The following is a 27,693-nucleotide window of genomic DNA, read 5'->3' on the forward strand; positions in this document are numbered from 1 at the left end:
AAATTAAGTCAAAACATCACAGCTAGTACAATATTATAGGGTCTCGAGTTTGCCCACCTGAATTCTATTAACTCTTTCCCATTGGTTTGCATGGAATGTTTCTGATAGATTGAAACTACATAGCTGCAGAGCTCAAAGCAGAACACCGTATACAGTGATCCCCATTGCATTGTGATTTCTCCTTGTTTACCAACAATAACATATAGAGATTTTAGACACCATTATGTGGGGAGCGATGGTAAATGCTGACTTTTAAATGGCAGCGTCTGTCTGTCTGCGTGCTGTCAGGCCTTAGGCTGCTGTTTATTGTGAAATGGGAAGATTTTCCATTTCTAAATTATAGTAGGTTTAATGCCTTGACCCAACCGTTTGGAAACATTGATCTAGTCTATCCCTGTGCATCACTGCAGGCCAGTACTTATAAATTGCTACAGAATCTCCCATGATTCCCTTGTCTAGTCTTGAATACCTTAAATGATAGCATTTTATGGCTTCCTCAGGGAGGATATTTTATTTCTTAGTGAGGAGGGTGGGTCTGTTGATATTCTATGTGCTTTGAGCATACGGATCTGCATCTCTGGCCAAGGACCGGTATCTCTTCAGAGCTAGTCAGTACCATGTGGTTGGAGAAGTCTGTTTAATGATATGAGGCACACTGTTTAACTCAGGGGTGGCCAAACTTTTTGGGCCGAGGGCCACATCTGGGTGAGGAAATTGTATGGAGGGCCGGGGTGTGGGGTTGGGGTGTGGGAGGGGGTGCAATGTGCAGGAAGGGGCTCAGGGCAAGGGATTAGGGCAGAGGAGGGGTGTGGGGTATATGAGGGGGCTCAGGGAAGGGGTTTGGGATACAGGAGGGGTGTGGACTGCAGGAAGGGACTCAGGGTAGGGGGTTGGGGTGCAGGAGGTGTGTGGGGTGCGGCAGGGGGCTCAGGGCAGGGAGTTGGGGCGCAGGAGGGCTTCGGGCTCCAGCCTGGCGCCGCTTAGCTAAAGCGGCACTGGAGTGGCAACGGTGCTCACCGGGGCCAGGGCAGGCTCCCTACATGCCTGCCCTGCCCTGTCCCGGCCCTGCACCGCTCCAGGAAGCACTGCGGCCCCTGGGGGAGGGCGGGTGGAGGGCTTAGCGTGCGCTGCCCTTGCCGTGCTTCCAGGTACCTCCCCCAAAGCTCCCCTTGGCAGCGGTTCCCCGTTCCCGGCCAATGGGCGCTGCGGGGGCGGTGCCTGGAGGCAAACGCAATGCATGGAGCCCTCCCCCAGCCCGGGGGCCGCAGGGACGTGGTGCCAGCCACTTTTGAGAGCAGCGTGGCACCCACAGCGCCACGGGGGGCAATCCCGCAGGCCGGATCCAAAGCCCTGAGGGCCCGGATCCGGCCTGTGGGCCATAGTTTGCCCACCCCTGGTTTAACTGCAAGGGCTAAAACTCACTGGCTTCTCAGAGCTCCCAATTTATTCTGACCTACAATATGAGGGAAGGATAGGGTGCCCGCATGACAGAACAGAGCATTATGATAGGCCATAAGGCAAGCGTAGTAATAAGAATAGAAAACTCCAGTTTGCTAACAACAGTTTCTTCCTTACAGACCAGTATGTTACACTAAAGCTGAAATTTCAAGGCTCTCTGCACCACAGATTCGTAATCTTAACCCTGTGTTTGGGGGATCGGGACCAGCTCTCACGGGGCTTCGTAATTTAGGGAACACTTGCTATATGAACTCTATATTACAGTGTCTCTGCAATGCACCACTTCTGGCTGATTATTTCAATAGAAATTTGTATCAGGATGACATTAACAGGTAATAAATCTTCTTCTTCTATCTTGGATTATTTTAATTAATCCATGGCCGAATTCCAAATGTGTATTTACCACTGTTAATATTTTTCATTCAAAACATAGAAAATGGGGCCATTATGTTTTTAAAGCCTCAGTCATATTAAAAGTAACAAATATTATAAATTTTTGAGGGTTTTTCGAACATTTGGATATGTGAGTATGCGCTTTGCCAGGAACTTTCTATTGCACCCACCATCTCGGTGCCTGGGTGTATTGCAGAGATTAAAAAGAGCAAGTCTTGCTAACAGTTGGTACAAATCAGAGAAGTGGAAAATCGCTGCATCTACCTCCAATGAACCCTCTGGCTGTGAGCAGCAAAATGTCAAAGTAAATAAAAGTTTTAACTGCTTCAGGCTGGTGTACTTAAACTGTATCACATAAGCCTTTCAGTAAGACCCCAGTCCAGCAAACATTTGCCTGTGTGCGTGTAAAGTTAAACATATGCATGAGGGTTTGCAGGATCAAGACATAAGTGATTGTCTAATCTTGGGAAAATTTACTTTATCTTCACACAATCTTGGATTAAAAAAAGGAAATTAATATTTTGTCCTATTTTAATGGCTTAATATAATATTTAGTATTTCTATTTAACTGTGTAGGTTAAATCTCTTGGGGCATAAAGGCGAAGTGGCAGAAGAGTTTGGCATCATAATGAAAGCATTGTGGACAGGACAATACCGATATATCAGTCCAAAAGATTTTAAAATTACAATTGGGAAGATCAATGACCAGTTTTCAGGATACAGTCAGCAAGACTCCCAAGAATTGCTCCTGTTCTTAATGGACGGACTGCATGAAGACCTAAATAAAGTAAGTAATCCCCTGCTGATAAATCACACATCTCAGTCAGATTGTAGAACGGAAATATAAAATGTTTAGTGGCAGAAGTTTTGTGCTGTTATGAAGATGGAAATAAGTGGTACACCTCTACCTCGATATAACACGACCCAATATAACACAAATTCGGATATAACACGGTAAAGCAGTGCTCCGGGGAGGGGGGGGGGGCCGCGGGGCTGCACACTCCAGTGGATCAAAGCAAGTTCGATATAATGCGGTTTCACCTATAACGCAGTAAGATTTTTTGGCTCCCGTTATATCGAGGTAGAGGTGTACAATGTAAGGACTTGATTGAAAAATTTCTATGTATGCAATTGCATACCTGCTTTATGCACACAGGGCTCAAATTCTCTGCTGTGCTGAGTTTACACTTGACTCGGGTGGTTGGGTGTTTTGTTTTGTTTTTTTTCAAAGCCGCCTTTCCCATCCCCTGATCTTGGGCTGCCCGAGCTGTATCCAGACACTGTGTGCCCTGCCCCGGGCCCACCTCCTGTATAGAGCAGATGGGACAGGTGGTGTAGAGTCAGCTACGCTAGCTTTGCACTACCAAGAACTTCCTTGTATCAGGGGAATCCTGAGCTGCCCTGTTAGGGGTAGCTTTTTGGCTGCTTTAGGACAAAGTAGCTGGAGGAGGAGCCAAGAATTGAGCGGTTAAATGAGTAATTAGACACACGAATGGCCATTTAGATACAAGTGGCAATTTGCACATTGTTACCCAGGTGTAGCATGAGCCCATTTTTAATTTTAAGAAGAGTGTTTCCATGATTTAAAAATGGTGATCTCTTCAAGAGCCTTATTTGATTAAAGTGAAGTCCTTTCTCACACTTAAAAAGGATATTGTTTAAGATAATTATGGATAATTTTCTTTTTTATACTTTTTCCTTACACTTGTTTTTTCCTGAGTTAAATGTATAATAAAACCAGCAATACAGTAGTATGTATTCAGATGTTTCTTCAGTCTGTCTTTTTTACTTATTTTTACAACCTATTTTATGGCCCATTAGGAAGTAAGTAAACTGCAGCATAATACTTGTTCCTTTGTGTGTCTAGTGATGTTTATACATTCTCCATATCATGATCATGAGTTAAACTACTTTACCTCATCTTATTATTTTAAATGAATATCCCTGTTTTCAGAATTTTTTTGTTGCATTTAAATCTATGTCTCCCACACCCGACCCCACCCACGCAGATATTGGAGGCATAGATTGCCAGAAAGAGAGACATTTTCATGCAATAATTATTGGCTTTTGGGGGAAAATGATGATTTGTTGCTCCTAATTGGATTCCATCACAGTTGATATTCACAATGGGGATGGTATAAATCTTTTTAAAGTATAAAAACCAGAATGTTTCAAATATATTATCTGCACGGCAAATTATTTGTGCAAGAAGCCTTCAGTAAACTCCTGAAATACAAGTTAACTATCTAAATCAACTTCCATTTTATGCACTTGTGCTAATATTGAAGCATGTGCTGCCATTGGTTATGGGGTGTTCTACAGGTGGCAGTAAAATGAAGGGTGAAATCCCAACAATAAGTGTTTATCCTGGTGCTAAAGAGAACAATACAGAAATATGACCAGATACCAATTATATAGCTTGTTGGCATGCTTAAAAATTTTTGCATAGTCTATAAAACCTTATCATACAGCTTCCCATCTTTGTACTTACATATAAAGTGATGCTATATGGTGATAAGATATTTTAATTTTATAATATCCAGGCTGACAATCGGAAGAGGTATAAGGAAGAAAATAATGATCATCTTGATGACTTCAAAGCAGCAGAACTAGCCTGGCACAAACACAAGCAGCTCAATGAATCTATTATTGTGGCACTTTTTCAAGGCCAGTTCAAATCTACAGTGCAATGTCTTACGTGTCACAAAAAGTCCCGAACGTTTGAGGCTTTCATGTATTTGTCATTGCCACTTGCATCCACTAGTAAATGTACACTACAGGTAAGATAGTAATAGAGGGGGAATGTGTGCTTTTACTGCAATAAAATAATTACGCTTTAGTTTTTTTGTATGGTGCTACTTCTGCTTCAACCTTTTTGGGTGGGAGGTATGTCAATCTGGCCAGTGTAACTTGCTCTAGGATGAACCATGGTATATATGGTTGTCTTTTTCTTTCAATTTTTTTTATTTGGGGAGGATTTAAAAAAAATCAATTTTACGTATATGACTACACTGACAGATGTAGGTGCCTTTTGCACTACTGTAGTTTAAACAACTTTTTTGAAGTAACTAAACTCTTGATTGCAGGTCATAGTAGGATACTTGCTTTTTTTATTATTATTAACAAAGCAGTAGCTACATTTAGAAACATAACTACTACCTATGTGGAGTAAAAGTTATTTTCGTGAATAGATTCATGAACTAAAGTTTCCTAATTATTCTTATGAAACATGATGCACATGTAGCTCCTGTACAATAGCAGACAGGTATTTGAGCTACATCTTTATTTTTATAAACACCAGGCTTTTAAGTGTGTTTTCTATGTTTTGTCCTAGGAATGCCTTAGATTATTCTCCAAAGAGGAGAAACTTACAGATAACAACAGATTTTACTGTAGCCATTGCAAAACACGAAGGGATTCTTTGAAAAAATTAGAGATTTGGAAATTGCCACCCGTTCTTCTGGTGCACTTGAAACGGTAAGACAATAAGTTGTGAACATGTATCTATAAATGCAGTTAACTTGGCCTTAATGGAGACTTTAGGGGTAGTAAAGCCACAGACTTTTTAAAAATACAGAATGTTATACAGACAACGTGAGCCTATGGATACCAAGAATTTACATCTAGTTTTCATCTGCTTCCTATTTTCTTAGGCCCCCATTCTGGAAACGCTCATATGAGTTGTCACATGTGTGTGTAACTTTACCTACTGAACTCAATGGAAGTATTTGCAGTATTGCAGCCTTAAATTGTAAGGTATCCCTGACACTCTGCTTAGCTGTGAAACTTACTGTTTAGTCTTATTTAGCTCAGCCCCCAGTTAAAATTAGTGAGTAAGAAATAATTATAAACATGGCATCAATTTGGGACATCTCTTGAACCATTGCTCTCTCTAGATTCTCCTATGATGGAAGGTGGAAGCAAAAGCTACAAACATCTGTAGATTTCCCTTTGGAAAGTCTTGACCTGTCACAGTATGTTATTGGGCCAAAGAGTAATTTGAAGAGATACAACCTATTTTCAGTATCGGTAAGTAACCACAGCCAACTTTAAAACTTAGCGGTAAATCCATCTTGTTTAAAAAAACGTTTATCTATATGTCCAGTATTACAAGGTCACTTTGAGTCACGTGGGTTTCTATACCTCCTGCCTGGATACAAATTAAACTGTAGAAAAAAGGAAGGAGAGCGAGTCTGATATTTACTGCAATGGGATTTCATGTTGGTCAAAGTATGGCATTCAAGTTTATTATTCTAGCTAAGGGCAGAAGTGGTAGCAAAGCACAGATTGGTTAAATCATGAATCAGGCTATAAGAAAGGCTTTTGCCAAAAAGTAGTAGTATTGTTTTAATCTCTCTCCACCTTTTTTTTTTTTCTCCCCCCAGAATCATTATGGAGGGTTGGATGGAGGGCACTACACCGCTTACTGCAGAAATGCTACAAAACAGCGCTGGTATAAGTTTGATGATCATGAAGTATCTGAGATCTCAGGATCCTCTGTGAAGTCCTCAGCTGCATATATTCTCTTTTACACTTCTATTGAACTGCGAGGAGCAGATATAGCCACATAAAGTGTTTTGAGTGAAGAAAATTGGTTCTCTTTATAAATGCACAACACAGGTATTGAAATGCATATTAATATGCAAAACCGTGACAAATATATAGCCACTTAATAAGGTTGCAGCAGCTTCTCTGCAACAGGGTCTTTCTGGTCAGTGCTATTGCTTAAGTCAGAAGACTGATTGATAATGCTTTTGGTAATAGCAACTTCTATGAAACCATAACAACAAGCATACTTAAGTTATAGCTTATTTCAGAATTATATTTTTAGTCTGCTCCAAAATTAAATTCTAGCTTAATTAGCAAGTAAATGTCCTTTAAAAAAATCCCACCGCGTATCTTGATTTGTTTTCTTTTCTATCACTGTTATGGCCTTTTCACATTTCTAACCTTACGTTTGATTCTACTGTGAATACTCTAGAATGATGGAAACAGTTAGGAATGTAAGTGTACATATTGATTGCATACTTGCACATCAGAGCTATGTATATAATAAAATGTGGTCCTTTTGTGAAAATCTCTAGAACTCAGAGGATTGCTTTTATTTGCCAGTTCTAAATAACTGCAATACTTTAATTCTTATAGGTATAGAAAAAGCAGAGCTGTATTTTTGTTAGCCTTTGTGAATATTTCTGCATTTAAAATTACTTCTAAAGAAATGAGATTCTTTAATTTTTTAATACAAGATTTCATGTACACATGCATTAAGAATATTAACAAAGAAATTATTTAAAATACACTAACCTATTAAATGTTTGTTTGGGGGATTTGTTTTTTCTTGGACATCTACGAAATTTGATTATCAGTGGCAACATTTTGTACTCTTCCACAGAGTCCAGGCGCTCCACCTGGAAGGACAACCATCTGCTCAGAGTGAATTAGTTTAGGAGCCATTTTTGGTTCAATTCTACACATTTCCATTATCTGGCAACAGTTCATAGTTTCCACTCCTGATTTGCATTGGTCCTTGGAAGTGAGTCCTCTGTAGTGAGCTTTTAATCAATATATGTCACTCTGGTTTGTTTAAGAGGAGGTTTGACTCTTGTCCAAAAGTTAGGGAACGGTAGCACTTGAACTATCCCAGAAGCTAACACAGCAGCATAGTACTAGGGAATACCACTCTCTTAAAATAACTTACCTATTGATGGGGTTGTAAACACTTCCAAAGAGTAGGGGATAAACTGGTGCCCTGGTCAACATTGCCACCATTTTTACTGAGAAAGGCAATGACTTAAGGCTGTTTGAGAACAAACAGTTGATTGAACCAGGGAAACACAATTTTACAGATGCTAAACTACTGTCTACACTGTGTTTGGCAAGGTGAACTCTGCATTCCACAGGTGCATACGTGAGGTTAGTCATGAAAAAATGTTAAGGCAATGTTAACGTTCAATCAAGCACACAAAACCCAGGCAATACAGAATTAAGGTTGAAAACTGACTTAATTGTGCCTTTGGCCTTGATACAACTTCATAACGTATCCATGTTAAACCTGCATAAGATATCACAAAGGGTTCTTTTACTGAATCCAGCCTAGGAGACCTTCAGCCAGCATTAGCAAGGAGTGATTGCCCTAAGGAAAGGCAGTTAATGTTTTTCATGTTTACTCCAGCCAGGCTAATTAAGCTTTAATTGCTTGTTTCTCCTGTTTGATGCTGTTCTGACTTTGACAGGGCACAAGCACACACATGGCATGAGCACAATCTATCCTACCCTAATGCTGAGAGTGCCTCCAAGTACTTAAATTTGCAACATTTAAAGAATAAATCCTCCTTCTAAGCTCTTAGCAGAATAAGCAAAGACTTTGAGGCAAACCGGGACCAAGAGCAGAGAGAAGGGCTTTTTGTCAGATGCTACCCTAGTCATGCTTCTGCATCTCACTTGACACAAAGAGGATGCTGGATGCCACCCTGTCACAGGCACTACTGTGCTCTTTAATTTTGTACAATGCTGAGATATTACACTGATGATGGGCTGTGTGGACTCCATATGTCCTGCTGCAACTTCAATTATTCCAGCACCATGAAATACCCTTCATTTCATGCCTTCCCACCTGCTCCAGCCGATCTTTCCACCTCGCAAGGTACAAGCATTAATGGAATATGAATTCAGTGAAAGTTACCTCTGATTCTCTCTATATGAAATAGTGAGAATGCTAGGGGACCATGGTGATCTGTACCCAAAAAAAGCAGCGATGCTATTGTGGGACTTCCAGGCAAAGTTGCATTGTGTTTAATGGCACATTCTCAATAAGAGATGCCTCTGTCAAACTCACATACTTGCTCCCATTGTATTAGTCTGCAAGTGTTGGTATTTCACCTGACATGACCACAGGGAGACTGAAATCTTCTATATCATGACAATGTCTGCCATATTTAACTTCTGTGCTATTAAACCTCTCAATAAGCATATTAATAGTAATAATAAATATTCAAAGGGGCATAGTCAGGCGTCATCATTTACAACCAGTGATGAATTGGGAAGTTCAGAGCACTGCGACCATCTAAATCTCTCTAGCCACAGCTCCAGAAAGACAACACAGCGTGTGTTCACATGTGGCAGGCTTCCTTCACACCTACAGCGGCTAGAAACAATTTTAAAACAAAGTTAAAATTTTGCACAAATCGGGGAGAGGGAGGCATATAGACCATGGATTCTGTGCCCCAACATTAACTATTGAGCCATTGGAATTGTCCATTAAATGTACCAGTTAGCTGGAATTAGGTTATTTCAACACTTTTAGTTTGAATGTAGACTTGGGACACTTCATGCTGTTTTCCGGTCGGGGAAGCATGGAGACAGCAATAATAATCCTAGGCAAGAGGCGGTAGTAAAAACATTCTTGTCCGTTCAATGTGTGGTTTAGGCACTGGCTTCTGTGGGGTTATTTTTATTATTTTCCTTTTGATAAAGTGCAACTAGCTATATAAAAAAAATACGACCCATCCCAGTACAACTCAGGTGCTTCTCCCAGCCATCTGCTGCATTCATGCTTTTTATGCAGGACTCAGAGTGAGAAAAAAAGCAGTGGGCGGGGGAGAGGGAAATAGCTTTTTCTTGGAGTGAGCCCACCTTGGAGTTCTGGTGCTCTGTGCCACTAATGGACAATTTTATGCTGCATAGGGGAAGGGACTAGGGAGTGAAAGCAGTAGGGGACAAGTGAGGCCATGTGTGGGCTCTTGTTCCTACACACACAACTACAAAGAGGAAGTAGGGTGGCGGGGGGTAGAGCAACGAATGTCGGACAGGGATGAGGCCATGTGATCTCTTTACTAAAGGGAGCCCCCTGCCTTTAAACACGGTCATTAATATCAGTACTGTCAACTGGCTGCTGTTTTTGCCCATAGGCTTTCATACTGAACCTGCTCCTAATGCTATGGGGTGGGCGGAGAATATATTTGGGAAACTGGGGCACCTGGAGAGTAGAGAAGAGGGAGGGGAGAGCTTAGCTAGAGGAAGCTATCATGTATTTGATTTGTCCATATAGATTGAAGGATCTCTAAGCAAGCTCCGTATCTCCCCTATGTTTAGAATGGGTGCTGCCGTAGTGCAAACCAAAATAATAATAATGGTGCTAAGAATATGAGTGAGAGGCTTTTTAGAAATAACTTAATAGAGGGAAGTGATGGGCTTTGTAGAGGGACACTCCGCCGCTTATTACACTGAAAGTTGTGCTGCAGAAGTCAACGTTCAGATTTCTCCCTTGAAATCAATTCCTAAGCATAATCAGAAAGATCTCAATAGACAGTCAAGCAATGCAGATGCACTAGTTTAATGGCAAAACAGGACTTAGCTACCATGGTCAGTGAATTCTAATCATGGGACTGTTCTCACAGAGACGTTTTCCTAGTACTTATGGGGTTTGGTAGGTACAGAGAAGGCTTTACAGCTGTAGAATAGGAGATAAGCTGCAGCAGACTGCACGGAGGCTTGTGGAATCTCGCTGACCTGTGCGTCATCGAAGCTGTACCAGTTCTGGGAGAGCGTGTGCTTGCAGAATGCCGTATAATGGCCACCATCCAGATAACCAAAATGGTTCTACAACAACAAAGTTGAGAGAGAGAGAGAGAGAGAGATCACTTTCAATTTTAGCAAAGACTCAAGGCCAGGAATCTGGTGATCATTTTAATTTGCACTCAGCTATGATAATGATGGGGAAAAATAAGATTCCAGTTTCCCTTTCCCCAAAGAAAGGCTTGAAATAGGTAGAGCTCTGCGGCAGGAAGAGCAAGTAAATGCTGTCTGGACAATAATTACATTTTTTGTCATGTCGGGGGATCAAACTTACAGCCCAGCTAGCAGCTCTGACCTGGCAATCCATCTCCCAGCAAAACTCACATTGACCAGGCCCAGAAACTGCACCTTGTTTACCCACACTCAAAAGCTGGAAGCACTTTCAATCAGAGTGAGGAAAAGAAAAAGGGTCCTTGAATGAAGGGCATTTACTAAACAGCCTGCATCAAGTGTTGGACAAAAACGTGCAATTAGTTTGAAGGGATCACTGACCTGTTCTCTCTTTCAATGTTTGCCCTGTATTTATTTCATTAGCTTGACACAGGGTCTATCTACACAGGAATTGGCACGCTGAGGGGCACTGCATAATAATACAATAGTACCATGCCCGAGTAATAAAATAGGTTTGATATCACTGTACAAGTAGTACTAAATTGTGTTAATCATTGTACAGACCTGTAACACAATTATACACCAGTAACAGTTAAAGAACAAAAACAACGAGGAGTCCTTGTGGCACCTTAGAGGCTTTTGTGGGCTTGTTTTTGCTGATACAGACTAACATGGATACCACTCTGAAACCAGTTAAAGAGCAATTTGGCTCCATATACATCAGGGGTGGGCAAACTTTTTGGGCCGAGGGCCACATCTGGGTGGGGAAATTGTATGCACGGCCAGGGCCAGGGCAGGGGGTTGGGGTGCAGGAGGGAGTGTGGTGTGCAGGAGGGGGCTCAGGGCAAGGGATTGGGTGGAGGAGGGGTGCAGAGTGTATGAGGGGGCTCAGGGAAGGGGGTTGGGGTGCAGGAGGGGTGCGAGGTGCAGGCAGGGGGCTTAGGACAGGGAGTTGGGGGGCAGGGTGCAGGAGGCATTCGGGCTCCGGGGTGGCAGTGGCACACACCAGGACCAGGACAGGCTCCCTGCATGCCTGCCCTGGCCCCGCACCGCTCCAGGAAGCGCTGCGGCCCCTGGGAAAGTTGGGGGCGGAGGGCTCTGCATGTGCTGCCCTTGCCACGCCTCCAGGTACCTCCCCCAAAGCTCCCATTGCCCAGGGTTCCCCATTCCTGGCCAATGGGAGCTGTGGGGGGGGGTAGTGCCTGGAGGCAAAGGCAACGCACGTGGAGCCCTCTGCCCCCTGCCCGAGGGCCACTTCTGAGAACGGCGCCAGGCCCGCAGCGTCACGGGAGGCAATCCCGTGGGCCGGATCCAAAGCCCTGAGGGCCCGGATCCGGCCCACAGTTTGCCCACCCCGCTCTACACAGACAAAACCAAGCCATGTTATAACAAGGTTGGGGACTAGTGTGTTACATTCCATGATGCCCTGATACTCAAATTGTATCTGTGTACAGGCCTGTAACTATAATTCAATCCTGACAGCCAGATAATTTTCAGTCGCGGTACCCTGCTATCTTCCATTAGCCAATGAAAAATGTGTTAATTTTATCAGTAATGAGTTAGTTGAGGAGGCATCACCTAACTCTGAAATGCCAGCTGTGTATAAGTCAGTGATGGTTGTATCTGTACCATTTTTTTTTTCCTGTTCTGTAAACTTTGGGTGCTGAGGCAGAGATGACTATTACCTGCTTAGGACCAAGATCAATCACTGATTTAATTCAAACAAACATTCATAGTATTACCAATAAAGCTAGGCTATAACTTTGCATCCAACTTACCACCACAGCACACAAGTTGTATTTTGGATTCTTCCGAAAGAGTGGATAAATATAAGGCGAAAGATCCAAGTTGCTTAGTGGATAGTAGATGTTAGTCCCCAGTTTCCTTTTGTAGCTGCCTTGATAGTCAAACCTGAAAATAAAACATTTTGAGACAGTATTTTCCACTACAAATGCTTTCAGTTATTGTAATGCTGCATTTGCTTACCTTCACATGGGCCTGCACAGTTCTTTGAAACGGAAAGTGCTCTCTTAACACTAAGTATTATTGTAAATTACTGCCCCGAACAAAGATTAAATAAACAGACTGCAAGAGACATTTTGCAGTAAGAACAAGCAGGTCCTTGCTTTGTGTTGGGAGTGAAAGGAAGGCCCCAATGAGTGCACGGTCAATCTGTCACAAGATGCATGCTCAACAGGGGGCGCTAAATCCCTCTTTAGCACTAAAGCTGATTCTGGCCATCGCAGCACTAACCATGCCAGAGTAATACTAGCTGAGGAGCTAGTGAGAAGAACGGAAGGAGTAAGATGGATACATGGAAGGAGTAGGAAACAATCACTTTAAAAAAAGAATTGATACATGATCAAACTTAACAAGAAGTGCTGGGCACTGAAGTAAGCCAACTATGAAGTTGTAGCGCCTACTTGCAGATTCCTGGATTTCCTCACCCGCTTCCACTGTTGAGGGCAAAATGGCTACAGAACACATCATTTTAAAATCTTGGGCTCAAATGAATTGTAGATCTCTCAGCTTTGTAAAGGGATGGGTAGAGGATTAATGCCCTGTCTGCATTGTTGATGTGGCAGAACACTATTCTCTGTTTTTGTCCATCACCGTCGTTAGTAGCTCTGTAAGTAGCTAACAGGACTAGCATCATCTGTACTGTAAAATTCCATTTATTAGTGTGATCCACTTTTACAACAAACACCCTTCTTTCTTAATTTATTCCACAATTCTATCACTTTCCCCTCTATGACCAACCCCTCCCCTTTCAGAATTGCTTCTATTGCAGAGGGAGAAGCGGAACAAAAATGCACTGAGAGTGCAAATTGATGGCTTGGATAAAGTAACACATTCTCTGGGTTGATCAGGAGTCTGACTCACATGCTTTTCCTGTTTTGTAACTATCCAGGTACTGTATGTGCAAAAAAACTACGTGCACTGATTTTCCTTTGCCTCTGAATGCAAGTGACTGTCCTACATCCCATGTAAATCAGAGGAGACGTAGCTGTCCTACCAGATGCAGGCTGTACCTCTTTAAGTGAAAAATAACCATCTTTGGCGCCTTGCCTATGTTGGCCTTTACTGCAGCATCTTGCTTAGTTCCACAGAAGGAGCAGTGAATTTGATTGTTCCATGTCAGTGTGTCTTGTTGAAAGAAACATTCAAGACAGTCCTGTGAAAGGAAAACATGTTTGGTAAAACAAACACCATACCTCTGTGTAGAGAGGTGAATTTCTGACCACTAAGCTGGTTTAGGGAGGGTGTCTCAATAAGCCTGTGTGCGGAAGTCAACTTGTGCAAGTCAACTTGTGCAGTGTTGTTTGTACACCACAGAGGAAATTGTGCCACATGATTCAGTGAGGTTGTGACATGATGAGTGTACAGGGCCATAACTAGGGCGGGGCAAGCGGGGCAGCCGCCCATGAAGCAGAGCCACCAAGGGTGCAAAAATGGGGTGGCCCACAGGATCGGGCCCAGCAGCATCTGGTCGGAGCCCAGGGCCCCCTCTCCCTGTAGGACTGCAGGCCCAGTGACCCCTGACGGAGCAGGCTCCCAGCACTAGGCCCCTGGTGGGGCAGGTGCTGAGTGCTGATTGGCTCCCACTGAGCATGCTCATTGCTCAGTAACATCTACTGAAGCTGCTGCCCTCACTGGGGATTTAAAAGGTTAAAGGGGGCAAATTGGGGGGGGGGGGCAGTGGGCAGGCTCTGAGCAAGGGGTGGAAACTGACTGTGCGGGGAAGGGGGTCAAACAGCTGGAGGCAGGGGCAGGAGAGGGACCAAGGAGCCAGGGGTGAGGCACTGCCAGATGACGGTAGAGGGCAAAGCCCCAGCACAGAGAGGGGCAGAAAGGGTAACAGTTATCCTAATGGGATGAGCCACCTGCCCTGTTTGCAAAAATATTGGTGGGGGACAGCAAAGGGACTTCCATGCTTAGGAGGAAGTGTTCAGAGAGGAAAATGAAGAAGTCCTGGGCTGCTTGTGATTTACAGTTGGGGGGAAGCAACAGTAGAAACAAAGAAAGTTAACATTGCCCAAGTAAAACAGGCCTTTTTAGTCAACACTCAGTAGGGGTAAAACACGCCCTGCTCCCGCCTTTAGCTGTTTTTCTGCTACTGTGACTGACCCTGACTTGTTGCTGCCCAGCCTGATTCAGACTTTATTACAGAGAACAGAATAAGGGGCCTCCCTCTGATCCACTTGTCACAATGCTCCATTCACTAGCCAGCAATTGCACTCACACATCGGGGAATTGACACCTTCAGGGCAGACTGGCCCAGGATGCTGAACAGACCTTGGCTCTTTCTTTTAAAAGGCCTCTAATTTTGGGCTAGGGACAATTTTCAGTTGCCCAGACAGGTAAAAACACAGGCCATTTACGGTACAGGGGAAGAGACCAATAGGGAAATGTGCATTGGGTGCAGATCTGGAGTGGGGCTGCTGGTGAGATATGCACTGGCAAAGAAACATGTCAGCTGTGACCTGTGCTTGTAGCATTCTGGACTGTGACCCAGCTAGTCTGTTCCTGACTCCCTTCTCTACGAGACCAGGGCCATCACTTCGCTGTATGTCCATCTAGCCACTATAACCATGGCATTGGCATTGTCTCACACTAAAGCACAGCGTAATCTGATTTCACAGTCACCACAGCCCTATACTTTCTTCTGTCTCCACACTTAGGCCTTGTCTACACCGCAAAGTTTTGTTGGCAAAAGGCAGCTTGTGGAGGCCTAAACACTGCAATGCCACTTTCGGCAACAAAACTCCACTGTTTTGCCGACAAAATAAAACCACCTCTATGAGAGGCGTAGAGCGTTTTGAGGCAAAGTTAAAGAGACAAAGCATCAGTGTAAACGCTGCCGTTCGTTATATCAACAGAACTGGCCTCCCCCAGTATCCCACAATGCCCACCGTGACCACTCTGCTCATTGTTTTGAACTCGGCTGCCCTGCAGGCATGCGTCCCTCCCTTTTCAGAGCTCCGGGAAGCTTTGACATTTTGCAGGCTGGAGAGCTCACAGAGCTGCTGAGGAGGCTGTGGGAGAACTGGGAGGGAATCACAGAACCATTAATGTGGAATGCAGGTAGGCAGAGCGGGCTGCTGCTGTGCGGGCGGGTTAGGGGGTGGAGATACTGAGCAAGCTGCTGTCTGAATTTAAAGAGACAGCATGCCGTGCCGATGCACACTTCCCCAACATACATTCTGTCTCTCTCACATATACACCCCCCCCAAAACCTCTCACACACTTCTGCAACACAAACAGTCTCTCCCCCCACCCCACCCCACACACACCCTCTGTCACACACTCTCTCCGTCCCCTGCACACACACTTCAGTTGAAAAGTGGCTGGCAATCTACTAGGACAAGGGTGGGGCAAACTACGGCCCAAGGGCTGCATCCAGCCCTCCAGACATTTTAATCCAGCCCCCGAGCTCCTGCTGGGGAGCGGGCTCCGGGGCTTGCCCCGTTCCGGCTCTCCAGCCGGGGAGCTGGGTTGGGGGCTTGCCCCGCTCCCAGAAGCAGTGGCATGTCCCCCCTCTGGCTCCTACACGTAGGGGCAGCCAAGGGGCTCCGCACACTGCCTCCGCCCCAAGCGCTGCCCCCACAGCTCCCATTGGCCGGGAACCAAGGCCAATGGGAGCTACCGGGGCAGCCCCTGTGGACAGGGCAGGGTGCAGAGCCGCCTGGCCGTGCCTCCGCATAGCAGCCGGAGGGGGACATGCCGCTGCTTCTGGGAGCTGCTTGGGGTAAGCGCCACCCAGAGCCTTCACCCCTGACCCCTTCCCACATCCCAACCCCCTGCCCCAGCCCTGATCCTCCTCCTGCCCTCTGAACCTGCACACCCAGCTGGAACCCTCACCCCCTCCCACACCCCAACCCCCAATTTCGTGAGCATTCATGGCCCACCATACAATTTCCATACCTAGATGTGGCCCTTGGGCCAAAAAGTTTGCCCTCCCCTGTACTAGGATGCCCCTGGAACGATGCACTTGAGAAACTGCATCGTGGGATGTTGTACCTGCCCCATGAGGCATTGCAAACCTTTCCCAAAGCATCCTGCAGCCAGTTGCACAGTGGGATAACTACCCACAGTGCACTGCTCTCTGTGTCGATGCAAGAGCTGCTAGTGCGGATGCGCTCTGCCAACACAAGGAACATAGTGTGGACATGCACCAGCAGTTTATTTAAAGCGTCTTAATTAAACATTTGTCAACAAAACTCGGCAGTGTAGTAGACAAAGCCTTAGGTGTGCGTTGCCTCGCCTGGCCAGAAGTCAAATGTCATACAACCACAGAGTTAGAAGGGACCACAAGGGTCATCTAGTCTAACCCTCTGCCAAGATGCAGGATGTGTCATGCCTCTTATGAACTATGACAACATAGCTTCCCCAACTGAATGATACTTCCCACACTGGCCTTATACAAACAAGCCATGCTGCTATCATCCTTCACCTTTAAAGGGGATAATCACCATTTGCTTGGCAGGATTCAGCGGGAGAAATGATCAGGTATAAGCCAATCATAATATTATACCAGGAAGCAATAATCAATACTCTTAGAAAAATACAATCACAATGCAAAAGGTAAAAGACAGAAATCTTACAACCCCCCGCCCATCCCCCATAGCGGTTTTCCTTATATAAAGGCCTGAAAAAGGATGGTTTCTGCTTATACAGAGTCAGATGCTATCGTGGTAATTCAATCGGTAGATAATCCACCTCCATGATAAATTCATTCTTTGTTTACTTTTGAGTCCCTTTTATTCTCCATTGAGAGAGGTGGCTGTTTATTCTAGCCACAGTCTCACTGTGGAATGGAAAACCATCAGTATCACTTTTTTTTATATAAACAGAAATGCAATTTTATGTCTTTCTGAATGTTTTATGCCATTAAGTCATTGCAGTATCCATATTTAAGGTACAGTTATTTTCAGTTCATTTTATTTTCAGTACCTATCGAGTTTACTTCTTAAAGGTTGTATAGAAGGATACTACAGAGCTGTTAAAGACTTGTGTGAAAATTAATGTGGCACCTAAAAGAATCAGGCAGTAGCTTTTATTGTCTACGTATTGATAATAAATGCATTATCATTACTCTACAATAGCCTGACTCATATCATCTAAAAAAAACAGTAGGGGGCATAAATATGCTAGGGTGCCAAAATGCCTTGCTACAGCTCTGTGAGTGCACTTAGACTACAAAGCAGCTAAAATTTAATGTTTCCTCTAAGGAAGCATTTTGATAAGTGAGAATTTGAAAGAAAATGCCTCACAGTTGCTTTCTATACAATACAAAATAAAATAGACATGTCTCTGGCCATCCTCACTCCACAGCAATTCAGGGGCATTTCCAAACAACACAAGCTACACTATTAACAGCCAAAAGGACAATGTAAGTCTGATCTAGCATCTCCTCTAGCCCTAGGGCCAAATTCTCTACTGAAAAGAATGTATCCCTTTTAGATGATGCCCTGGAACTGGTGGGCGCTGGGAACGTATTTCCGTAAGATGGTCTATTAACATAAACCTTCCACCACTATACTGAACAGAGACCACCAAAAGCTCTGAGGGACTCTTAGAAACCCTACCTGTAGAGAGCAGGCACTCTCAGAAGGGATGGGAAGAGAGAGAACTGTAAAGACCTCGTTCTTATCGGTGGTGGTCTGACACGCCAGGCATGTAATGTCATAACTGAGCTGCCCCTCAAATAGCTGGGTGATGATTGATGTTTCACTGCCAGTTCCCCTATCTTCCCTAGAAGTGGATGTGTTCCCATAGCATCTCCTTTTGCATGACTGTAAGGACAAAAAAAAAAACTAAAACTACTGACACCAACCCTTACAAAAACATCTAAACATGCTTTGTACCGGTTGTCAAGGAAGCACACGTGATCCCAGGTGGCAGTAAAAACATATCATTTATAATAATCCATTATTTATTCTGCTTCTTTATAAGACATTGCATTCCATATTTATAAGTAGGGCCCTAGTTGAATAGAGATCCATGAATAAAAGCATCACTGTCAAGTTCACTCTGACTCATGGGGAGAGATTAGTTAAATTGTGAGAATTCCATTAACAAATTCCAATGTTTTCATGAGTTTTAGCATGAAGTTGTCTGAAAAGCCAAACCAGAAGTTTATTAGTCATATGTTTAAAAAAATCTTCAGTCATTCATTCAGGAAGCAGAAGCTAGATCAGTCACACAAACACAAATAATGAACAGTTGAGGTCAACAGTTTGGGAAGAGCTTATCGACAGAAAATTATTCTTCAGAACTTCTAGCAAATACTTACAGATGAGAAAATACCTTCCTGGAATGAGGACTGGTTTGTAAAGGATGAGCTAATCAAGAAAGGGGGAATATTTGTAATGAATACTATTTGAAATGTATGGTTCAACCAGCTCCATTTATCAGCACCTCCAGCCATCAGCCCATCGCCGTTTGAAGCCTTTATTAGGCCAAGTCGTAAGCAAGCACTTAACATTGTACACTGAGTAGCTCCACTGACATCAATAGACTACTCATGGTGCGTAGAGTTGAGCAAATGCCTAAGTCTTTGCAGGGTCAAGGCCTTGTTAAGATCTCTTTAGCTACAGCCATGCATTGTTTTCTTTTGTAAAAATTTCTAACACCTCCCCGGTCTCATGTGCCAAACACCCTGCCCCTCTCTTCCTTTCAATAGTGCTTCCCTGGGAGGCATATTCTTTTATTTTCTCTGCATGAAGGAACCACTCTCTATTTGCCTCTCACAATAGGGTCCAGCATGGAGCACTCCCTTGTTCCACCACCTTCAGGATTCTCAACCCCAGAGCAAACAATGAAGGTGCCAATTCTAAACTGGAGCTCTAGGGCTGAGCTAACTGAACTCACCCCCCTGCCCGAGCCTCACATAGCAGGGATCGAATCCAGAGACTGTCAAAGTTTTCCTGAACTGCAATAACACTTGACGTCGCCATGGACTTTCTAGCTTCTAACTTGCTGTCCGAGCTAAGTAATCACAGTGCTGAGATGTCTAACCTGGAATTGTAAATGGGGCAAGAAAAATCATCTGATTTCCCCTCTACGATCATTCTAAAGCAGAGCTTTGGTACACAGATAACTTCTGTGAGAGCACTTGGTGCATTTACAAATCAGACTGCCTGGCAATTGGCTACATAAGTTAGCATTTGGTATTAATGATGATTTAAAATGATGTATAGAACCCTGTTACTATGCAGCACTTTATATAGCCACAGTAAGCCATGCCCCCTATCACAAAGGGCACAGAACCAAAGGGAGATGAGAAACCACTGGACAGTGCTCAGAGCAGATGGGTTGGAGGGACTTATTGCTGGTAGGAAGGATTTGAAGGAAGAGAGAAGCAGAGGTGGATCTGGGCAGACAAGATGCTTGGCACAGAGAGGAAGCATGATAGGGAAGAGTATAGAAATTAGAGGGTGAGAAGGAGGAAATGACAGCAGAGGTGTAGATGGGGGATTAGGTAGGGCCTTGGTGATGTAGATACGGAGCTTGAATGGGATGTGGTAACAGGAAGCTAATGAAGGGATTAAAGGTTGCACTGTGTAGTAGTTGGAGAAAATGGAGAGGATGATGATTTTACAGCACCATTTTGTACAGTATGGAGGGAGAAAAGAGACAATGATTGTATTCCATGCTATGCAGTAATGAACTGCAGAGAGGAGACAGATGTGCACTGACACTTCGCAGCCTCAGAAGACCATAGCTGCAGTCTTACCTTCTTAAGCGCCTCATGTAATTCGTTCAGCACGTATATCAGAAACTCCTGGGCATCCTGCTGAGTCTTCTTGGTAAAAGCCGGGCATAAGTCGCCGATGACTGAACGAAACACCTCTGGTGAGATGCACTCAAACTCTCCCAGCCACATATCGGCCATCAAATAGGCAAAGGCGGTAGCAACCTCACCGTTTTCCCTGAAGTAGCATAAAAGGGGCTTTAGTTGGAGTACAAAGATGTGGTGGCGGTGCTTAAAATGTGAACACAAAAGCCAAGCTGAATGGGCAGAAGAAACATTGTGAGGAGGCCATAACCACAGTGCAGACTCTGTTTGTTGAAGGGTCACACTCACAATAGGCTATTTCAGTCTGTAGTCTAGGAGTACTCTTGGATTCCTCACTGATGTGAAGCTCTCACTTAGCAGCATCCACGAGTAATTCTTTCTATCATCTGGTTCACTAGGAGACTCCATCCTTTGCTGGCAAATGACCTAACCTCAGTTATTCATGCCTTGGTCCCTTCTCAGTTGGACTACAGCAATGCCACATACCTGGGCATGAAATCTTCAGCACTCAGGAAACTCCGGTTAGTACAGAACGCTGCAGCCAGTCTCCTCATTAACACCTCAGACCTGCCCTCAGCTCTCTACACTGGTTTTCCATAGAATAGCAAATCAAAGACAAGGTCTCATAGAATCATAGAATATCAGGGTTGGAAGGGACCTCAAGAGGTCATCTAGTCCAACCCCCTGCTCAAAGCAGGACCAATTCCCAACTAAATCATCCCAGCCAGGGCTTTGTCAAGCCAGGCCTTAAAAATCTCCAAGGAAGGAGACTCCACCACCTCCCTAGGTAACGCATTCCAGTCGATCCTTATCTTTGCTCCATGGCCTGGCCCCAGGATATCTGAAAGATGGTCTTAAACTCTGGGACCAAGACCCTGGTCAACAACTTCACTCTTTTGGCACGACAGAACTCTCCACGGGAAGGGACAGCTCATTTGTGCTGGAGACAGAACTTTCTCAGGGGCCAGTCTAAGACTGTGGAACGAACTCCCCCAGGAACTAAGAATTATTATAAACCTCACCACCTTCCAAAGCTCCAAGTGTAAGTTGCATTGCTTTGACCGCAGTAGCACGTATATTCATACCAAACTAACCAACCAAAACTAACTGCCTCCAATAAATACATAAGTAAATAAATAAACAGAATGCAATGCACTGCACATGCTTCACCCCAGTGGAGGGGATGAGAGAACAAATGGGTGACACGTTAGTTACATTGCTTACTGCACCACAGAAAGGCACTCAGACCCTACAATGAGTGTGGTATAAAAGCCCACATAGGACAGAAAAGAGGGAATTCAGAGAGAAGCCAGAAGGTGAACATTGGCTAGGAAAGTATCAAGGGGTAGCCATGTTAGTCTGTATCTACAAAAACAACAAGGAGTCTGGTGGCACCTTAAAGACTAACAGATTTATTTGGGCATAAGCTTTTGTGGATAAACACCTCACTTCTTTAGATGCATAGTGCTGAAGACTATGCATCTGAAGAAGTGAGGTTTTTACCCACGAAAGCTTATGCCCAAATAAATCTGTTAGTCTTTAAGGTGCCACCGGACTCCTTGTTGTATTGGCTAGGAAAAGCAAGTTGAGGCAGAGGCAGAGATGGTGTGTGGGGCCTGGGAAGTCAGAGCAAAGTGTGCTGCTTTTGGTTTCCTTGTCCAGAAGAGTATTTCTGTGCTTTCTAATGCCAGGCTCCAATTGAAACTTCATTTCTTTTGGAAAAACTTCAAATATTGAGACAGAAAAATACATCCCAAATATTTTGCTTGTAAGCGGCTTGGCACCTGCACAGTCTTTTTGTTCTGTGTTTGTACAGCGCCTGGCACAATGGGGTCCTGGTCCATGACTGGGACTCCTATGAGCTACTGCAATACAAATAATGAATAGTAATAAGAAAACAGAGAGCAAATAAATCAACTTACTTGTGTAGGGCAGTTACATACTTCCCTGAGAGAAAATACTCCACCAATGGGGATATACTGCAGAGGCACTGCAAAACTGCATTCATGTAGCAAGTGTTCCCCAAGTTGCGCAGGCCAGTGAGGCCTTGGTACAGTTGGCTTGTCTCATTGTTGGATTCCTCACTAGAATCCTTTGAATGCTCCAGGTGCACAGTTTCAGAGCTGCATTTCCAACAAGAACAAAATCCAAAATTGTATTTTTGTCACCTAAAATGCAACACTCTCTTTATTATCACATTCAAATCAGCCTTATCTCAAAGAAAGCCATTTCCTGCTGTGTCAAGGTCTCTTTTGCAAGAATACTCAGTCATAGTCATAACTGTGGTTTATTTATTGAATCTAATAATAGCACCATATGTCCACTGATCACACGCAAAATAAAACTGGCAAATTCAGAGCAAGTCGAGTAGTTGCTACCAAATGTATTGGACAGATCAGCACTGAACATTGTGCATATTGTTATATCTGCAAAATTAACACAAGTTGGGGACCAAGGCTATGCCTAAGTTGTCTCTGTCTTCTTGGAAGGTTAAATTGGGATGTTAGTGACCCAACCTCAGCTTGGAAGGGATTCAGATAATTCGTTTGCAATTATCTGTTTTACTTGCCATTACTCTCAACCTTGCACACCCTCTACTCCTGGAGCTCCCACTGACTTTACTAGGAGTTTGCAGGAGACTTGAAGGATCAAGCTCACTGTTTGTAGCACCCTGCTAGAATTTTGGAAATACATTTTTCATATCAATTTTTCCCTTCTGCTTGGCAGGTGGATAGACATTTCCCCATGTGATTCCCATGAAGCTTGGCATTGGGCATTTTAGGGTTTGTTTTTTATTGTTTTATTTTTTTGGTTACTTCTTTGTTGGGGCACCAGTGTTACTAATGACAAGTCCTATTGGATGAGGGATCAATCACCCGCTGGACAGTACTGACTGCACCTTTCAGGATTGGGCATAGAGGGTGGCAGCAGGGCCTGCCTCTACCATCTATCTGCTCCACATCTCTCCCACCAGGTCATCCTATCCCCTGCCTTCCACATTCAGTGCCCAGGGTCATGTTTCTTCCTGCCTCTGATTACTTGTCTCTATCCCTGTTCCCTGCCCAGTTTCACATGTGTCTCTAGTCTCTGAGCACAACTAGCACTGTGAGTTGGGTTGGATATGGCTGATCAGGGCTAGCGGGTAGTAACTTGAGTGGAGAGAGCAAACCCATCTTTAATGAGGGATGTGCTGACAGGGACCTAACAACATCCAGGGCAGCTCAATGTTGGTGGAACAGGACTACAGTTATTTCCATTTCAACCCAGCTAGACACACACGGCACTTGTGTCAGTTCAGCAGAGGTGGGGAAGTCCAGCCCTCCTCCTCAGCCAAATGCCAGTGGGATGCCGCAGCCAAACCTTATTTCCGTCCCTTCCCACACAGTCAAAATGGAGGACTCGTTCGCTAGAACACTCAGTCAGTTCACACAAAAGGTAGAATAGAAGCACTCAGACATTACCAACCTGGGAGGGCGTGTGGGTCGCGATAGGAAGTGCCTAGATCGGATGTAAGGAAACACAGGTCAGCATCAAATACTTGCAGGTGTCAAATCCTGTAAAAATGTAGGGACCGTGTTTGGCCTGCTCTATAATTGAGGAGAGGAGATGCTGGAGAATCACATTAGAGCCAAGAATGTCTGATTTGAGGGGTACTTCCACAGAAGAGAAAAACGTGGCCCATCTGCTTTCAGAGAGAAATTGAGGCCCTTCTGGTTAAAGTCCTAGATTCTAAGGCCAGTAGGGACCAGTGTGTTAATCTAGTCTGGCTTCCTATATCACACAGGCCATTGAGCTTCCCCAGAATAATTCCTACAGCAGATCTTTTGGATACACATCCAATCTTGATTGAAAACTCACCAGTGGTGGAGAATCTACCACAATCCTTCGCAATAAAACCAACAGCAAGCGCAGCAACTGGTGTTGAGAATGCAGCAGATGAAGGAGACTAAGATGGTGACTAGGGTTGCCAACTTTCTAATAGTACAGAACCGAACACCCCTGACCCTTCCCCACCCCTGAGGCCCCGCCCCTACCCCACTCCTTCTACGAGGCTCCGCCCCCACTCGCTCCATCCCTCCGTCGCTCACTCTCCCCCACCCTCATTCATTTTCACCGGGCTGAAGCAGGGGTTGGGTTTTGAGAGGGGAGGGAGGGCTCTCACTGGGGGTGTGGGCTCTGGGGTGAGGCCAGGGATGAGAGGTTTGGGGTGTGGGAAAGGGCTCTGTGCTGGGACAGGAGATTGGAGTGCAGGGGACGGGGTATGGGCTCTGGGCTGGGGCTGCAGACTCCAGATGGGGCCAGAAATTAGGGGTTCAGAGTGTGGGAGAGGGATACGGGCTGGGGCAGAGGGTTCGGGTGTAGGGTGGTGAGGGCGAGGGCTGGGGGTACAGGCTCTGGGTGGTTCCCAGGGATGAATGGGTTGGGGTGCAGGAGGGGCCTCAGGCCGGGGCCAAGGGGTTCAGAGTGCAGGAGGGGTTGCGAGCTCTGGGGTGGGGCCAGGGATGAGGGGTTTGGGGTATAGGAGCAGGCTCAGGGCTGGGACAGGGGGTTGGAGTGGGGGGGTTGTGGGGTGCAGTCTCCGGGAGGGAGTTGCAGTGCAGGAGGGGACTCCGGGCTGGAGCAGGAGGTTGGGGTGTGTGTGTGTGGGGGGGGGGTGAGGGCTCCAGGGTAGGGCCGGGGATGAGGGGTTTGGGGTGCAGGTGGGGGCTGGGGCAGGAGGTATTGGGGGGTGCAGGCTCCAGGAGGGAGTTTGGGTGCAGGAGAGGACTCTAGGCTGGGGCAGGGTTTCAGGGTCCCGGCAGTGCTTACTGCGGCACCCAGGAAGGGGTCGCCAGGTCCCTACAGTGCAGCCCAGAGGCACATTGGTGGCCAGTGAGGCTCCACCCGCTGCCCTCCTGTCTGCAGGCGCCGCCCCCGCAGCTCCCTTTGGTTGCAGTTCCCAGGCAATGGGAGCTGCTTAGCTAGCACTGGGGGCGGAGGCAGTGCGCGGAGCCTCCCTGGCCCCCCATGCGCCTGGGGGCTGCAGGGTCCCTGCTGTGCCGCCCACCAGACTTTTAATGGCTGATAACCGGATGCCTCGCAATCCTTGGTGATGACAGAATAATCTTAAAGTTGATCATTAAAAATGCTATGGGGTGAAGGGGGTCAGTGCTGTGCCCCCCACCCCACCCCACTGAGGGCTAGAGGTGAAGTCTCACACTTTCACAGCTGGCTAACCAGGGAAAAGTCGTCCAAACCAGTTAGCAGTAAGCTGCCCCTCGGCGGATCTATATACTTAGCTGGGCCCAGCTCTCACCTCCCGCTAGCTCCTCACACAACTGATTCTGAATCAAAGCGTTAGAACACATAGCAAGAAAGAGCCTGAACAACTCCCCCTACCTCCACCCCAAGAAAGCTCTGAAAGCAGATTGCAATCTCACCATGAATAGCAAACAGGGTATCCTAGGGAGGCTACTCCGTGCCATGCTATGGAGAGCTAACAGGGGACCATCGATGGAGGTCTTGTTGGGCTAATATCAGAGGGGGACGATCATTCTCCTGGCTCACCTTTCTGTGCAGCCCTGCAAGGGGCTGAGCCCCCTCAACTCCCGTTGACTTTAACGGGAGTGGCGGGTGCTTCATAGCTCACAGGAGACCTCAGCAGCACCTTGTGTGGTTAGCCCTGAGGGATAAAGAGCCTAATGTGTTTCCCACAGGCTTGGTTTGTTTTGTCACCTGGAACGGCTCCTGCATGCTTCTTCCATGTCCATTCATGACATCTGCCTCCAAGGCTCCTAGAGACCATTTTTCAGGAGAGCGGATGGGTTCCCCTTTCTCCTGCTCTGTGGCAGGGCACTTTCCTCCACAGTATGGACCCTGTGTTGATTCTCTGCATTTTCCAGGCGTGAGCCCAGAGCTTTGTTTTTGTTAATGAATGAATGTTAGTCTTATAGTTTTACCGTAGGATACTCTCCGTGTTACTCCTACAGACAAGCCCAGCAGCAGCAGCATTGCTCAGGGTTTCCCTTCCATATTAGTCTGGTTCACAGTCAAAAGTTCCCACAATACTGTGGCAATCCTCTATCTGTTTTCCCTAGGATGCCTGAACGGAGACCTATGCAAGGTCAGAGAAGTGCAAGAACGATAGCACATCTCCCTGGTGCCTCCTCTCACTTCCTCTCCATTTGGGAATGGTGCTACTTTAGCAGGGTTGGATAGAGGGGAATAACAAAGGAGTTTGGGAGCTTGTTTCCCTTGCTTTTGTTCTGGTAGCTCTATCCCCTTGCTCCTCTCCTCCCCCCACCTCCCAGCCAGTCCCATTAAACGGTAACATACTAAAATGTGGGGTCTTGCACTGACTCCATTTTATGTAATTCACTTGCTCTTTGAAGCCACATATGATGGAAAACCACCACTAGCTGGGACTGGTCGTACTGAACTTTCCTACATACATATTTATTTCTAATACTATAGAATGTGTATTCTATCTTGTTACCTTAGCAATGTGGCACATGCACATTTGTTTTTTCCTCAAAACCTCCTCAAGCACACCAATACTCACAAACTGCTCTCGCATTTTTAAAAAATTCAATAACAAATGACAGGTTTCAGAGTAGCAGCCGTGTTAGTCTGTATCCGCAAAAAGAACAGGAGTACTTGTGGCACCTTAGAGACTAACAAATTTATTAGAGCATAAGCTTTCGTGGACTACAGCCCACTTCTTCGGATGGTATGCATCCGAAGAAGTGGGCTGTAGTCCACGAAAGCTTATGCTCTAATAAATTTGTTAGTCTCTAAGGTGCCACAAGTACTCCTGTTCTAATAACAAATGAGAAAATTGTTACCATTTTCTAATCAGCTCTGCCCATTGCCCCAGCTCCTTTTAAAATGCTCAGATGAATTCCATCTACTCTATTCAATGACAGTTCATCATTTCCTTCACAGATTAGGTTATAAAATGCAGACTCACAGGGAATAAAATATATTGAAATCATCAGGTGTCGATGTTGATTGGGAAGCCATCTCTTGGCTTGCAAAAGAGCTTGTTACTTCCACTGGCTTTGGGAAGCTACCTCTTACCCTCTTCTCTTCATTTCACCACCTCTTTTCTTTCCCTTTTCATACAGTCATTCCCTTATTTCATAGCATTTCTAGTACAATTGCGCAAAAGTATGTACTTCCCCTAGAGTTCTCATTGTACTTACCCTACAATTCCAGTTTGGATTCTTCTGGCATCATAAGACAACATTCTACCTTGTTGCTATGTGATCCTGCTGAGTTCCCATGAGTTCTAGTTAAGGTCAGAAAAATGACTATATTGCATGTTTGTTCACATGTATCTTCCAGTTCAGAGCTGCCGGTGGGTGGGTTGGGGT

General features: G+C 45.2%; 2 protein-coding genes across 8 annotated transcripts in view; one reads left to right on the plus strand and one right to left on the minus strand.

Annotated features, from left to right (window-relative positions):
• The window catches only part of USP8 (ubiquitin specific peptidase 8), a 36,933-nt gene extending 29,757 nt beyond the window's left edge, over nt 1–7,176 (plus strand). For all 5 annotated transcript variants that reach the window (XM_005307257.5, XM_005307261.5, XM_005307259.5 and 2 more), the window contains 6 exons: nt 1,578–1,790; nt 2,428–2,638; nt 4,395–4,631; nt 5,186–5,328; nt 5,748–5,880; nt 6,237–7,176. In XM_005307257.5, the coding sequence (XP_005307314.1) occupies nt 1,578–1,790; nt 2,428–2,638; nt 4,395–4,631; nt 5,186–5,328; nt 5,748–5,880; nt 6,237–6,422 (1,123 nt within the window). In that variant the 3' untranslated portion in view covers nt 6,423–7,176. The remainder of the gene's footprint in view (nt 1–1,577; nt 1,791–2,427; nt 2,639–4,394; nt 4,632–5,185; nt 5,329–5,747; nt 5,881–6,236) is intronic.
• Nucleotides 7,177–7,635: 459 nt separating this feature from the next.
• On the minus strand, nt 7,636–24,310 carry USP50 (ubiquitin specific peptidase 50). Of its 3 annotated transcripts, XM_042845672.2 has the most exons (7): nt 23,804–24,305; nt 22,261–22,461; nt 20,276–20,471; nt 18,126–18,332; nt 13,569–13,711; nt 12,315–12,447; nt 7,636–10,449 (listed from the first exon to the last, which is right to left on the minus strand). In XM_042845672.2, the coding sequence occupies exons 2-7, from the start codon at nt 22,344–22,346 to the stop codon at nt 10,258–10,260; spliced, it is 957 nt and encodes a 318-aa protein (XP_042701606.2). In that variant the 5' UTR covers nt 22,347–22,461; nt 23,804–24,305; the 3' UTR covers nt 7,636–10,257. The 3 variants fall into 3 exon arrangements, with proteins under 3 accessions (XP_042701606.2, XP_065415435.1, XP_065415436.1); XM_065559363.1 differs by lacking the exon at nt 23,804–24,305 and having other exon boundaries at nt 22,261–22,656; XM_065559364.1 differs by lacking the exon at nt 7,636–10,449 and having other exon boundaries at nt 11,896–12,447; nt 23,804–24,310.
• Between the last annotated feature and the right edge of the window lie 3,383 nt (nt 24,311–27,693).

Source organism: Chrysemys picta, chromosome 10 (assembly GCF_011386835.1).
Source record: "Chrysemys picta bellii isolate R12L10 chromosome 10, ASM1138683v2, whole genome shotgun sequence".
NCBI classification, from domain to species: domain Eukaryota; kingdom Metazoa; phylum Chordata; order Testudines; family Emydidae; genus Chrysemys; species Chrysemys picta.